A 16813-nucleotide genomic window follows, 5' to 3' on the forward strand; every position below is an offset into this window, starting at 1 on the left:
ACAATCAGGATTGCTTTTAAGCTGCCCTGGGTTAGCGTCTATCAATTTAAAATGTCCATTTCCACTTGCAATTATGAAAGTAATGTACATACAGTTCAAAAATAAAAACTCTCACCCATAAAGGTCGGTCAAATATTCTCTTAAACAGAGCTGAATCAAAATTAACAATTTTTTCATACAATCTGTTGATCTATAACACCATTTAATATAGAGATTTATATCTAAAACACGTCAAAGGTTTAAAACAAACTTGTAAATTATAATTTTCATGTCTTATATCTTATTTTCTTGTGTCCAACAATCTTTTTAAACCTACAACTACATGCAACATTCTCAAGTCAAAAACATACTAACGTTTCATGTAAACAAAAAAGCTGCAAAACCATGTACTAGCACCAGCTAAAAATGCCTTTCCTTTAAGCTCATTTGAAGGAAAATCAGCCCCCAGAAATAAGTGAAGTACATGAATGCATTCTAGTTCACTTTCTGCAATCACAAATCTAATCCATCATGCAGAATATGGATTTTTAATTTTAGCCAAAGGCCAATCTGAGTTTGAGTTGTTAGTAGTTTAGAAGAGCTTCAAAAGAAAGGAAGATCTTCAACTTCTCAAAATGATCAGAGAAAGCTTTATAATTCATACAATTAATTCATCAACGCTTACATTATATATAAAGCACAACTGGATATAATAGAAGGTATCCATTGTATCAAAGTTTCAACTTTGTCCAGGTTGAAGGCTTCAAAACTGCTCCCTCCTATTCTACATGCTTCAGGATTAGCTTTATTGAAATCTGCGAGGAAAAGCTAAACGAAGGGAGAGAACCAAGGAAATGCCTCCTAGATAGTTAACTAAAAATGCAAGAAACCCGAAAGATTGTTTTACCTATGCAAGCTACACAAAAAAAAAAAATGTCTTTTAACATGGGTGTTCTCCTATTTCATATTCCAGACCCTGTAATTCATTACTAGTTTTAACTATAATTATACCCCACTGAAAACAACCATTTTGGAGAGAGTATTTTTCTCACCCTCCAATCCTAATTTTTAATTGGAGATATAATAGATCAACTCCCCAAATCAAGTATGTTTTACCCATAATGGGAATTGGTAAGTGATCTTATGGTCTTTATCCTAACACACTAGCTTTTTCATTTTGATTTCTCTCAAGTGGGAGATGAGGAGTGAGAGGGCAGCTGAGTGTATGGAAGTATTCAACAGTGGAAGGCAAAGAAGTCCTTGAAGTCAGTAAAAGATGACTACCACCATGTTTTCTTTATCCCAAACATATTTTTCTATTCCTCTCAGCAGCTGGAAGGTGAGTGGGAGGAAGAAGCCATTTAAATAACTAAAATGTGAGATGTTCTTTGTCATGATGGTATATAAAGCTTACATATGTGAACTGAAACATAACGTGCACTTAAGGCCTAGAGTTCCACACCTGTGCATTTTTTTTTTTTTTAATGGTACCACAGAAACACTCATCCTAAGCAAAGAAGCAGCAGAAAAGGAAAATAACTGTCTTTCTGTAAGCATGCAGCCTGGTTCATGAGGCACAAAGAAGAATTTGTAGTGATTCACATCTTGCAAATGTTGCAGCTATGACATGACAAGTCACACAACTGAAAGGACTCCGGATGTGACAGTTTTACCAAGCTGTTGGAAAAGAGAAGTATCTGCACTGCACTTTTAATGTACAACCTGCCCTCTTCCAGAAATGTTCATCTCACCACCAAGGGGCAAAGAGATGCTATAGGCAGCCCCTTCTGGTCACTGCTTAAAAGCACTGTTTGCTTTTTCAACCACCACTGTTAGTTTTATTCAACTGAACATATTCTTTTCTTTAGTACTCTTCAAACTGTATTTTACTTCTCTGTGCAAAATGTTTACTCAAATACTCTTCAGTGCTCACCAGTTATCCAAGGAATATGTACGTCAAGCCCTCTTAAGAATTTTCTGTACTGCCAGTCCTAAAGTCAAACAAAAGCACTCTTCCAGAGAGCTTTGCTGCATTCAGCAACGTTGCATGCATTCTTCAGTGTATTTCTTCACCACGTTTGTTTAATTGCACACCATTGCAGACAGCTTTAAAAAAAAAAAAAACAACTTCCTGTGAGGTGGCCTTTAATGCCCCTAGTCAAGCTCACTTTGTTCTTTTCGTTGTTGTTCTTTTGGTGTTTTGTTTTCCAGACATCATTCTTGAGCTTGTAGTTAGTTACTCCTGTATTTCCATCTCCCCTCTGCAGTCCCAATCATTGTACTAGTCTAAAAGACTACTGTAGGAAAAGACACTTCCAAGGTACAGGAGAATTAAAAGTCTAAACCCGTTAATATGACAGCAGATATCAGAGGTCTGCTAAAGAAGTATAGAACAAACAGCCACTAGCTGATAGATAACATAAGAAAACTGACTGGAGAGGTCAGCAAGAAGCTGAAGGGCTCTTTCCTGCTCACTGTCTCAGAATCCTTAGCTTCCCTCACCTCCAAGGGCTTCCCACCATCTCATTCCCGTTTGGAGAGCTGCTAACATAAGTTTCGTTGCCTGCACTTCTGTAGCCATACCGAAGAGGATTCGTATGTGAAATACTCGGAAAGGACCTGCTCCTCTGGTCTCCAAACGGCAGTGTTCCATCACATTTGCTGCCATTTTCCATGGTAGGTACAGTCACAAGGGTGTCTAGAGCAACCATGTGTATAATTTGCAGCTTTCTAGTCAAAACTGAATAAACAGTAATTCACAGGTACAAGTCCTCCACATGATAGCATAAAGAAAAATACTAGCATTGTTTTCAAGACCAACATATAACGGTTTGTTATATTTTTTTCAGCACCAACATAGACTGAGTTCCCAAAAACCAGTTAAACTGAATTTTTCAGGACCGCCATCTTTTCCGTTTAAATTCATGTGCAGTTCATATGCACACTTTCCACTACAATTACAAATGCCCTTTTTTTTTTTTTTTTTTGAGTATTTAACTTCACAAATTAAAAATACATTTAGTTAACTTTCAGGTGTAATTTCCTCAAATACAATACTGCTCTTCTAAAAATTTAAATATAGAAAATTAGCACAAAGTTTTTCAAGCTCAAAATTGGTGAATTATTATAGCCATGAAAATATCTTAGAAATGATCCTTCCACCCAGACTGCAATAGAGCATAAAAACTGACTTATAGGTAACATTTTCACTATAATAATGACAAATTGAGTAAGTTCCTAAATTCATTTCCCTATTTTTCCTCATCTGTTCACTTTTTTGAGCTGCATTATCATTAACCTGAAAATTCTCAAAAGAAGTATGCCCTCAATAATAGCTTTGATCTCACCAAAAACAAGTAGAGGTGTCAAAAAAAAAAAAAACAAAAAAACACTTAGGTAAAAGGTTACGTTTAAATACATGCTTTTGTTCTAAGTAGGAGAAACACCTGCAACAAAAACCTGACTGAAAGCTCTGACTGTGACCTTAAGACAATTTGTTTTAGTATTACTTTTCACTTAGCTCACTAGTCACTAGTTAAGCCCTCAAAATAATTCCAGGGGATCATCGCAAGAAAAATAATCCCACATTCTTGATATTTTCATGTGCCACACAAACTAGCATTCTTGCTCAAAGATTATCTAGATTATCTTTCTAGTTCAGCAGTCATGCCCTCTAACGTTTTCTCAGGACAAATCCTTGCACATCAGCCTCATGCCATCTCCACATTATTTATATGGCAATACTTGCAGCATCTTCTTGCTGAAAAAAAAAGGACCACAAGAGTATTCAACAGAAATGGCAATACTTGTTCGGATAACAGGAGGCATTAGCAGGAACAGCTTTCCATATGCTGCTTTAATAAAGTTCACACCTTGCTATCCGCATATGGCCTTGTTCTTCAGACTAAGTTTCAGCTTCTATTTATACAATTCTGATAGCCAGAAAAGCAGTTTAAGTTTCATTAATTACCATGACATGCAAGTCATAATGACCGTTAGCTAGAAATGTTGTACTTACGACCTTTTTCAAAGAATTAGTGGCTGACCAAGTGAACTGATTAACACCATTTGAGTATTAAACTCCAGGGTACGTCCTAAATGCTTCACAGAGACATCATTATCAACATGTTTTTAGAAAAACATAAAAGAGCAAAGTACATACAGCATACATAGCATTTTTTTTATGCACTGAAATAGCTCCAATTTATGTAACAATTCATCTTCAAGTTGCAAAAATTAGCTAACAAACACATTTTTAAGTTGTGAATATTTTTCATAATTTAAAGATGAAGAGCAGTATTCACTTTGACAGCATATATACTGATTCATTCAACCATGCCAAACATGGATAGAGGAATTACTCTGAAAGTAAAATTTTATTCACTTTATTACACTTATCCAATTCCATTATATGCACAAGGAGTTAGAATTGCCATCTAATTTTTCTTCTGTGGCATAGTACACGTGCTATTCTTTTCAAAAGCAGTTTAAAAGTAACTTTGCTATTTGTCAGTTTTTTCATTTGAGGTTCCTCCATTTCACTCCCCTTACCTATAATTTTCCCTTTAAATGAGTTATTCCCCGCTCTCTCCTCCACTGTTTAATGCTTCCTCATTTGGGTGCAATGTTCTGTCTCAGCAAGACTGAAGCTTCATACCAGCCAGCAAATTTTGAATAGACTCCTCCATTCTCACCTGCCTCTTCTGTGTGCCTTCTGTATACAAATCAGCTCCCTCCACATGCCACCTTGGTTGTAGATCTGACTTTGCCTTCTGCGCACATACCAGCCCCTGGGATCAGTGCTCATGAGAGTTCTGTGATGTTCATCCATTTTACCATGAGACACTTGTGATTTCCATTTCTCCATCCATCTTGGAGAGCTTCTTGGTTCTTGCCACTCACCTGCCTCCCCACCTTTACAATTTTGATAGATTCAAGACTTCCCTTGTAGACCTACTGTTTCATTCCTTTCCAGGCACAGGTGAATACCTGCTCACTTTCAACTTTTACACCTCAGCCTCTGTCACATTCTGCATAACATCACAAATAATGCATTCTCATGCACATAACATCTGCCCAGTTGTGTGGGTTTTTTTCCTTAAGAGTCTTTTATCATCTTTTCATATTTGCTTTTTCAATTTCTAGACTGTTATGTTCCCCGATTTATTTCTTCCCATGTGTTTTCAGACTTCAAGGTCTTTCTCACAATCCACCCTCATTTAACCCAGCGTGGTTACTTTTCCCGGTATTAGTTTCTAAACAGCTTAATCAGTACCTTTTACCCCACATTTTATATCTTCCAGGCTCCTGGAAAATACACGATCTGGTATTTTGGTTCGTTCTCTGTACTGAACCCTTCTGGAGCATACCCCTTCAATCTCTCATACTTTTGTATGAGACTCTTTTTCCCCACCTTTATCTTGAGGGATAGGAGTGGATGAAATCCTTTCATCCTGACCCGACTAAAGAAGATTCCCCATTAAAGTTTACATCTCCTGTTACAACAGCTTCTTTCTGCTCAGACAGAAGAATCCCTTGTCTCATGCCCTAGGGAAACCAGGCAGTTCTGCTACTGGCAGGATGATAGAAAACCGCACAGTTTCTGTAAAGGAGAAGTACAAAGCCATCATCATTTCATCAAAGACTGCTTCAGAGTGGCACCCCGAAAACTACAGGCACATAACTTCACTCATTTTCTTTGCTCCATCCTTTGAGGGATCTCTATATGTTGCTAAAGATAAGGGTTGCTCAAGTCTGATAATTTTCTTTGTCCTTAGATGACCGCTTCTGTGAGTGGCCATTGCTTGAACTGAGGATTCATTTATTACCCCTACTCCAACAGGTGCTGTACGGATGTAACAAAGCCATTGTATAATGGAAGTTTGGAGATAAGCCCAGAAGCTCTTGCCATCTTCTGCTGAGGCATCGTTTTGGCCTGTAACTTCTGAAGCCAGGAAAATACAATATTTAGAACTCAAACCTCCTCTCTGGTACTTTGCAATAAGAAATTGCTGCATCAAGCTGGTAGGTAGAACAAACCCACCAACTTTCTTGTAAATACATAAGAAATTCAACTTATTTTTTTTGAGAGAGACATAAGTAGCAAGGAAGTTGGGTTTTAGTTGTTAATGTTCTTTCTACTGATAAAAAAATCCTTTAGGAATTGACTCAGGCTAAAGTCTGAGTCTTTTATTCTTACATTGTGAATGAGGTAAATTCCAATAGAATTGAGATAACTTTAAAGAAAAAATCAAATGGCATATGTTGGGAAAAAATAGGTCACTGATAAGAGAACTGAAATATGTAGAATTTTACTGATTGCTGATATAATTGATAGTTACTACTATCATGGTGGCAGTTGGTTACTGAGGGTTTGTCACTTTCATTTCTATTTACTGTTTTATTGTCTATCTGCACAGAGTAAGGCAAAACAGATCTAACTAAATCTTGAAAGAACAATCTGTCTTGCTCAGAATCATTATTGTGATTTATGTATTTATGAAAATGTTCTAGAAGGAATAGTGTGCAATAGGTTCCTAGCTAAAGCAATATTTGACTGCCAAAAATAGCTGTAGCAGCTGACTGGTTTGTATTCCAGAAGAAAAAAAAAAAATCTTCTTCCTCCCCATATTTATCAACTTTTAGATTTACACTGCAGAGAAAAGTTAAATTAGAAATCCCAATTATGATGTGGTTTTTAAAGTCACAGTTCTGGAACATTCTCCCATTCTACCACCTGGCACATTGCCCCTAAAGTACTTCACCTATCCCAGTGCACATGTATCTGACTGAAACTTCTGCAAGACAAAAAGAACAGTTTACATATATATGAAGAGAGGTTTGGATGTGTTATGAAAAACTAAACCATAATCCCTTAATTATCTTTTTTTCCCCCCGAGAAAATCTAGAAAGAATTATTTTCTCTGTCCATGGTGGCTGATAGATTAACTGCTCTTGATACTTTTTTGTGAAAGAAGAAAAACAACCAGAAAAGGCATGTCATGGATTCTAATTCAGGTAAATTATCTTTGGCGTGATGCTCATAAAAGAGCAATCACTGCACAGACAAGTCAAAATCCTCAGTTATTCCTACATCATCTGTTAAGTGCAAGGTTAAAAGGAAAATTTTGCACCCCCCCAAATTCCAGAGTCTGGCATTGCATATATTTGGATTAGCAAACACCATAGAACAGATGCAGTTAACTATATTTACTAATTCCACATGATTTCTGTAAAGACCATTTTTCCTGCAGCAACTTTGCATGCACCATGTTGCGCGCTCCTGCCTGAATATCATGCCATTGTCTTCCAGCTGAGAGAATCTCAACTTTGGAGTTTGTTTCTTGCCCCCTCCCAGTCCTGACTTCTGGCTATTTCTATTAACTCAATTTAGCTTTAAACAAAAAGGGCTACAGATGCCACCTCTAATTTCCAAGGCTTTATATCAAAGTCCTGACCAGACAGATAACTGGCACAAAGACTGAAATGGTGAACTAGATTTCTAAAATGCTGCCATCTGATTCTCATCCCACACAAATATGTAATCTAAGTAATGAAAAAAAGCTTTCGTCTCAAACATCAGCTTGTTCAAAGCTCTTGAAATAAGTAAAACGTTGGAATTTGGATTGAGTCATGACAAGTTAAACCTATAATGGTAAGAAATAACCTTCTGAACAACAATAAAAAGAACATCCTTAATGTCAAGCAGAAGAGAAAGCAATTACATTTTCAGACAAGGACTGACAGTTTAAAAATATACAATGTAAAGAAAGTGTTTTTTCCATCTTAGATTTTAAGCTTCACCTTATTTATAATGTTTTTACAATCAGCTTTTCTTTCATCATATCAAAATGAAAAACAAAGTTCGTTAACTATTTCTGATGACATTTTAAAGGATAACTATTTGTCTCTGGTATTAAGACATACAGTAACTCATACATTGGTTTAATTGCATCCGTGTCCATTCCTTTAAGTAGGCACTGCACTTTAAGCCCTTCACTTTAAGCCTTTAAGGGAACAAAAATAGGAACTGTGCATTACAACAGAGCTCAGCAGGTACCAAACACACAGGCCTCGTGCACAAGGACAGCATAGTTAGCTCAGACACCTGGAAGATATGAGTATGACTGAAAATGTTTATTTTCTACCAGGATGATGGCATTTTCAGGACCAGTTCATGTCCTTCTCAGCTGAATCAAAGTAGTTTTGAAGGCAACATACGATGCTTGTAACAGCAAAATTCAGAGTACTTCTTATACCTTGGTATTTCAAGCAGAACAGAAACATACTATGAAAAATTGGATGACAGATTTGTACATTGAGCCTTTGTTTTCATTATTAGAGAATTTCTGCATATCACGAGTTCCAACAAATATGAAACTGAAGCAAAAGACAGTTCTGTCAAATGTGGTTTGTTTTTTTCAAAAACAAAAACACAGAAATGAAATGTAAGTGAACAATAAGAGGCATCTGTTCAATTAAGCAATTCCATACATCTAAAGAGCAGAATTTCCACGTACTATGGGAATAAAGACAAAGCAGAGAGAGGCATTCAATGCAACCATCTGATTAGATGATATCACAGGTCTTTAAATATCTGACTACAGCATCCCCAGTGCACACGTTTGTTTCAACTGATGACAGTAATGACAAGGAAAAACTTCTGTCCAGCTACAACACAAAAATCAGAAGATTGACTTGAAATAAATTATTCTCTGTGCAACATCTTGCCTTGTAATTTGTGAACAACTATATCTGAGAGAAATGATACCCAGCGAGAAAAAAACACAGATGGAAAAGGAAATAAGAGAAGGAGACCTGTTCCTATCCCCAGCTTCCTGGAATGTGGTTATTTTGTTCACCTTGTTCTAACCTGATATAACATCAGACAACAGTGTACACAGACTATTACCAAATTCACCATGAAGGAATTAGGGGGAAGTTCTACAAAGATCGTAACATTTGGAGACTGTAAATTTCTTATGCAGGTTTCAGGTGGTAATTTAGAAGGAAAGGGAACAATGATTCATGCCAACACTGCTAATACATATAAGAGTACAGCGCATCTTAATTTCTCACTGAAGTGCTGAATAGAACATCCAACCGACAAGGATTTACCGAGACAGAGGTCCACATTCCTGATTATTTTCTAAGGACATTGACCCAAATCACATTCAACCACAAGTGCACAGCTCTAATGACTGACAGAGGATTTTAGTCTGTTAGGAATAAGCAAGTTCTGTAGGAAAAGCTCTTAGTCAAGAAGCTTTGTCATGTCAAAGACATGCAAAATTGGCTATGCTAAATGGTAATGCTTTCCGTATAATTTTTGAAGAGTTACTGTTTATTTGCTTACATAAACAAAGCAACATCTATAATATGGAACATTAAAGAAGTGCACAACAGCAACACAGATGCTTACAGAAAGAGATGAATTAGAAGAGACTCCAAAACAAGTGAAGACAAAAGTGCAAAATGGTAGATAAACACAATCTCAAGGAGCGTTCAAGAAGACAAGACACCTCCAAAGATCTTACAGTATGCATTTTTTTTCCCCATTGATTAATATTATTGTTTAACGTCATAGGGAGGTACAAAAAAACTGACATATAAACTCAGAGAATGAACAAAAGTAGAACTTAAAGTTTTTACCTTTCTAGGGCTTTCTGGAGGGTAGAATCTGTGGTATACCTAAAAGTCAAAGAAATAGAAAAAAATAAAACTGATAGGCAAAACAATCTGCATGGTAGTACGAACAGTGTCTACATGAAAACACATGCGGGGTCTGCTGTGCACCAATCCAACGACCATCATCGCTTTGTAACGAAGGTCTCAGGAATATTCATCCTGCACCTTACAAACACACCATGTGGAATATCAGCATCATCAGAAGTATGAAGTTACCACACGTTTTACACCCCACAACTGACTGATGTCACAAGACAAATTTCACATCCCACAGAATGCGGTTGTCTCATTTTATCTCACAAGGATATTACACAAACCAATTGTTTTTAACCTACATAAAAAAGTCAATGTATCCCAGAAATGTGTTCTAAACATTGCTTCTAAACAGATCCACACATTACCATGAAGGAAAAGATCAAGTCCTTTGCAAACTGGGGAAAATGGACTGAAGAATCCTGAGACATGAGACAGAAGGGAAAGGCAAACCAAAAGCCTGCAAAGCACTGAAAGAGCACAGGATCATCCCATAACTTCTGATAGCTTTCCCTCCAGTTCTGCCAAAACCTACAGATAGCCAGGAAAACCTGCAGGATGAAGTCTGTGGAAAAAAAAAAAGCAGAGAAACCTGCTTCATCTACTTGGAAAATAACAAGAACAGAGACCGCCTATGTTTTTCATCAGCACACTTCAGTTTTAAGCATCTTGGTATAGCTTCACATTCTAGATGCCACCCATTACAGTTCTTGACCAAATGCTTTTCAGTGAGGAAAGTAGTCAGAGACACGACCAGGTAAAAGATGACTTCTTGGCAGGGTGAAGGAAAGAGGCCAAGCAGATGTCATGGAGTTATGACAGCTTTCCAGAAACTTTCTTGGATCTCCCCAGAGTTAGGACTATCTAATTCTTCAGTTCTTCAGGTGCAAAAGCAGGAAGCAGAACCTGTCAATATTATGAAACACTGTCCTTTTTTTTTTTTTTTTTGGAGGGGGGGGGACGACAAGGTCCACCTGTCTCAACTCAGATCAAGAAAAAAATATATATTTTTTTTTAATAATTTATGCCTTCCCAGAATAGTCACTCTCTTCAAGCTGCTTGATTTCCAAAGCCATTACAAAAAAAAAAAGCTTTAAATTGTTGCCATATCTCTGCTTTCTGTTAGTGAATACAGCACATGGAATCACAAAATTTACTCAGAACTGTATCATTGGCTGTCACAAACTGCCCAGATTATAAACTAAGCAAAACAACCACGTTACTATACAAACAGTCCCACTGAAAGAGAACCACCTGCATCATATTCTATTATTATTTTTAAAGGTACTTAAAATCCCTGTGAGAAACTAAGCTCAAGAGATGCATACTCTTTGTTCTTTTGTCAGTGGGAATGTAATGATCTTTTTAAACATGTAATTCAGAATGAATTATTACCAATATCTATATAGAGGTCAGCTAATTCTGTGTATTATATGAAAAGCCAAATAGTTCAGAGATAATCCTTTCCCAAGAAAAAGCCTTCTGTCCAATAATCCTAGTAATGAAGAATAAAATACTTTCACATCACAAGTCTCAAATTTGTATTCAAAGACCTAACTTTAATACAAAACATTGCAGTAATAAACAGGGAAAAAAAAACAGCAAATAGCATTGTACAATAATTCATTAAAATTTCCCATCATAAAAAACAAACAACCTTCCAGTTTAACAATTATTTGGCTACAATTCTAAACAATAGGTTCCACCTCTGTAAATATTATGTTCCAGTCTTAATTCTTAAGTTATGCAAAACATTACACTGATCATTCAACAATTCATCTTTAATGTACCTGAAGAGGTCTTTACAATCCCTAGTGAATAATTCATGTTTCCATTTTGCCATTCTCTCCCAGTGTAGAAGGAGCACCTTTAGTTCAGTCATGGCCCTGACTTCGTGAAGTCAGAACATCACCACAAAACAGTCAAAATGCTCAAGGAGAAACTGCTTCACATACCAAATCAAATTCCCAAATGGAAGAACTAAATAATCCTAGATAAATCCAAAACATCAAACCAGGATCTGAAAAGATTAGCCATATGCTAAACTGTCGCTCCCATACTGAGTGATGACTTAAGATACCAGTGTAACTGGCTGCTTACTACAATACTGTTCATGTCACTCACATATGTTGCTTTGACAGTTATTACAGGGTGTGTTTTTTTTGTTGTTGTTTTGTTTTGTTTTAATAGTCTAATCAGCACATTAGATTTGAGAAAAAATGCAGACCAGTTAAGGCACTGAATTTTTGACCTATTTCCATGGAACTGGAAGAAATGCTTCAAAAGGACTAGAAAAAAATATGAAGAATAATTGTTGTATCTTTGCAATTTGCGTAATGGAAAACATGAGAAACCCAAGACACAGCTAAACAATAGTTCAGCAATCAGTATTTTCTGCAGTCTGAACAGAAGTGTGAAAATGTAATGCCTGTGATACTATGAAGAAGATGTACAGAGGGGAGAAAAACATTTATCCATAGCACATCAAGATGCAGAACATGAGTTTTACTAACTAGTTAGCATGAACATCTGACTGATAAGAACTGGAGCTTTTCTCCATAGCTGGCATATAAGGTAAATGAATCCAATAGTTAAAAAGTTGTGACAGTGGCATGATAAAAGATATGAAGCAACTGTATGGTAAAACATATCAAGTAATGAAATGCTTATATTAGCTTCTTGTATCCACATCCAAGATTCTGGTTACTGCAGAGTTGTGGCTAGACAAAACCAAGATTGTCAACTCTTGGAACACTGGTACCTTAAGCAAGACTATGGAGCAACAAATGTCTTGTGTCTCTGTAGCAGCCAGCAGGATAAGAATACCTTGGTTTTTTTTAAGTCTTAACAATATTTCTTACACTCCACAGGAATGTTCGTTTCCACATTGCCCAAAATTAGCATTAGGAAAAAAGGGTAATTTCGATAATAGACTTAATAACCAAGGCTCCCAAGCATTACCTCGTTCAGAGATTCACAAAACCTTTTCTGACAAATCGGAAGTTGAGAGATTTGGGTTACAGATTTGCAGTGAGGGGTGGCAGGGAAGGAGTGGAATATATCTGTACTTTCCATAACCAACATAAGGTACAAGGAGTCCTCCGAATGATTTCATTTTTAATAGATTGGATTCTTCTTTCGTGATTTGTTTTTCTCATCCATTTACTCTAAGGCTACATTGAAGTTTCTGTAAATGACTGTACTATAACACTCAGTTCTTTCCGCAGCTGCTTGTGTGTCTTATCTAATAAACAGTTTGACAGAATACAGATGTACAACATCCTGGTCCCATAGAAATACGGAGCTGCAGATGGTTAAGGGAAAGTATCTCACTGCAAGTTATTCTGTTGAATGGTGCTCTAATACTTGTGCGCGCACATGTCTAGGTAACTAAGTTCTTATATGCAAACTCAGGTACATATAGTTGTGTATGTCACTTTGTGCAATACTGATTTTAGGTTGGTATTTATGAAAAGACACCTCTAAGTCCGGAATAAAAGACCTGAAGATGTTATACTTCATTTTCAAACAGTGTAAAACAGTATTTTTGAGGAAAGAAATTTAATCACTTTCCAGCTTTAGAGAATTTGGCTCCAGGTTAGGCACTACAAATAAGATCTCTATCATTTTCTCTGTGATGAGGAGGAATTAGAAATACCATGCCTCCCATTACCTTGAACACCTGCTACCACTCTTAAATGTGCCAGTGAATACTGGTCAAACTGGAATATCAATGAGAAAATAAACAGAAGATCTCATGGACAAAGATTTGGGGACCTACCAAGCTTCCACACATTCTTCAACAAAACCTGCCTGGACACTATATCAGGCAGCCAATAAGAAAGACCTTTTGTGAGACAGAATTACTTGGTCTAACAAGTTGCCAAAGAGAATCAAACGATGCCAACAGCAGCAGGAGCAGCATTATTACACTGCGGTCAGCAGCGTGGTAACTAGTAAGTACTAATTAACAATATGCAAACAGATATAATAAATACTTTCAGCAACAGGAGTCCATTCAGTCTCTCACACTGAAGTAGAAATTCCTGCATTCTCTGAGACACTGTATTATATGGCCTCCAGTCAATGGTTCTGATGAGATAGACTTACAAAACACTAGGGGCTTTATAGCTTGAACAAAACAATACACAGCCACATATAAAAACTTTGCCAATCTAACAGTAAGACTGATTTGATAACAGGCTTATGAAGTTCTACTTTTTTTTTTTTAAAAAAAAAACCACATGAGAAAAATACTTGTTTTCAGTGATGATTCAGATGAAGCAAAATATTTATTAGTATTGTTGGTAGAACTGAATTTTTAAGAGATTAAAAATGATAGCCAATGGTTTGACTTACTCCTCCTACATTTCAGAAATAACAGCCAGTAGCGTAACACCACTGGTCGATGTCTCACTGTTCTGCAGGACACCTGTCCTTAGGGACGCACGTCCCAGTCCCATTCCCTGCTGACACATCACATTCTTTGTGCTGCAGTCAGATGAGACACTCAGAGGCTCAGGTTAGTCCTGTCACATACTTTAACCCAAATACAGAAAAGAGGTATTGATGTATTAGTAATTCTTTTGGGTAAATTTTCACATTCTACAGAAGACTCCTATTTACCCTGTAAATCAGTAGCATCGCCTTCAGCTGACGTATGAATTCTGAGGTGCTCTTTATCACTCAGAACTGGTACATTTTAAATGTTTAAATGATGTACCTAGTCCCATCACAACACAGGCTTTTGTAGCATTTTAATGTCTTGGCTTTTAGTAGCTAGAATCCAGCAAAGGGGATACAAGTGCTATTACTGGTCGCTAATGGATATTCTCCTTCAGCTCAATTGCTGAACTACATTTTGAATAAAGGGTTTGATACCCAAAGGGAACAGCCTCCTTTCATTACTGTCCAACACTTAGACTAAAGGAGAACTCTCTGCAAGTGGTTAGCAGGGACAATGTTCATATTTCTATTTCTAAGTTCCCACTTATTAGAGGATAGAGGCATTGCATAATATTTAATTTATGCAGGTCACATCCAATACATTGCGTCCTACAGCTAGACATCTCCACACACAGTCTTTTCCTATTTCCATTTTAAAATTGCCTTTTATTCAGAGTATTCCATTGTGAAAATGTACGTTTGAAGACATAAAGAAACAGCAGAAAACGTTATCAATTTTTTGAGCTGTCCCTCTCAAGATGTGCAACCACCTCCCACCTATGCTAATATGATTGTGCAATTTGTGTCAACCTTTGTTACCTATGCCACATCCCACTGCCTGTACACTGCTTTCAAGAGAGCTGAAGCATATGTAAGCAGATCTACACCAGTTTTGACCCAGCTACCTGCTAAAAGTACTGAAGACCTCAGCTTGTCTACATAGTTCAAAGGAGCAATGCTAGCTCCAGAACCAAGAGAGTGGATGCTGCAGTCAGCTACCAGACAGAAGTCACATCCTTGCTGTTTTCAGGGTTACCTCTGCAGCAACAACAAAACATTCATGATCATACTGTCTCATAGATGAAAGGATGCCTCCACAATCCAGTTTAGTAATTCCTTGAGCATGATCCCTGCAAGTTTATTATTCCTCAATATTTCTTCTTATCAAGGCTTCACCTTAAGAAAGGGTTGAAATCCAGTGTTGGAAGTGTGCACACCACAGTCACTACTAGCTGAAACTAGAGATGCCAATCCTGTTTACGCTGCCTTTGGCACATGCAGCATTCTGCAGATGAGCTTCAAAGCATTGCTCCTCTGCCACATGTCTTCATGCATGTCTTCACGCATGTCTTCAGCTAGCGTAACAATTTCAGAATGCAGAGTATTTTCTCTCACCACTGTTGAGCTCATCACTTCTGCTGGGGTTTTATAGCAAAGTTAGAGATGTCATCCATTTTCTGAACTGAACTGTCTCTAAGTAACTGCACACTAATTCGTGGCAGATATCCTCAATTCTCTCTTCTATGCCCAGGACTTAGCTCTTTATTCCTCCATACACACAGAATAGAGCACTTTTGCAAAATCAGAGCCTGAACTCCAAGACTTTGGAACTACTTTATTTTTCTATCTTGAGCAGAAGCCACACTTTCTCATCTCATCCCAGAGAGGACTTAATGAGAACTTGGTTTGCTCAGGTCACACATTCAGGAAAAAAACACACTGTCTCAGGAATAGTCCTCTGGGAGATCACCTAAATCATCAGAAGTGCCACTAGAGACACCCATATACTAGCCAGTAGTATATGTTATTGTTGGGTTTTACAGTGAGACTTAAAACCTGACTAATATTTTAAAGCTATTGCTGAAATAGCATAACCACCTTAACTAGCACTATTCAAACAAAAAAGCATCTGTGGATAAAAATTACGAAGGAAAAGCAGTAACTTCTCTTCCAGTAGCATCTAACACATGCACATAATACTCCTTATTTAACATATTACAAGATTTCATTTCTAGTACATTATATGATTCCATTTCTAGTACGTTATATGATTTCAGTTGTCTTGGTTGGTTTGTTTGAAGATCTGTGCCTTTTCCCCTTTCCCTCATTTTAATTCACTACATCTCCAGTCTTGTCAATAACAGCAGAACACACTATTAGCTTCAATTTAATTGCACAACTAAAAAAGAATCTCTTTTTAGATTCAAGCTGCTGCCTTCCCATGCAGTAAGAATTTGTACAGAAGTGCTGTGTGTATTAGACAATCTACGTTTGCTAAGTTAAAGACCTAAGTAGCCTCAGCAGCCAGTTTAATATTTCACTGCAATCTTCTGACATGCTAATTAATAGCTAATCAGAAAGCTCCTAATAAGCAAATGAAATGTTATTTAGATTAACACTGGCTATTTAAGAGTTGATCACTCACAGCATGTAGAATAGTGAACCGAAATCAGCCATCTCATGCGACATAATTTCAACTATTTTTCAGAAAATAATTAGGTTCTACTCAAAATGCACTTTTATGAGACTATCTTCAACATTATGGCAGTGAAAACAGTGGCAAACAGCAAATTCCATGGGCATCACTTCATACAGTTTATTTCACTGAATTACCATCCCCTCCACCCCAAATCCTAGCCTTTCTATGGAAAGAAAGAGCTCATGTGGT

The 16813-nt window shown here is 37.0% G+C and overlaps 1 protein-coding gene across 8 annotated transcripts in view; it reads right to left on the bottom strand.

Annotated features, from left to right (window-relative positions):
- ANK3 (ankyrin 3) overlaps positions 1-16813 on the bottom strand; it is a 358746-nt gene that overhangs the window by 305953 nt on the left and 35980 nt on the right. For all 8 annotated transcript variants that reach the window (XM_040564167.1, XM_040564175.1, XM_040564176.1 and 5 more), the window contains one exon: positions 9631-9669. In XM_040564167.1, coding sequence (XP_040420101.1) covers positions 9631-9669 — 39 coding nt within the window. The remainder of the gene's footprint in view (positions 1-9630; positions 9670-16813) is intronic.

The sequence above is a fragment of the Cygnus olor genome, chromosome 7, assembly GCF_009769625.2.
Source record: "Cygnus olor isolate bCygOlo1 chromosome 7, bCygOlo1.pri.v2, whole genome shotgun sequence".
Classification (NCBI taxonomy): Eukaryota; Metazoa; Chordata; class Aves; order Anseriformes; family Anatidae; genus Cygnus; species Cygnus olor.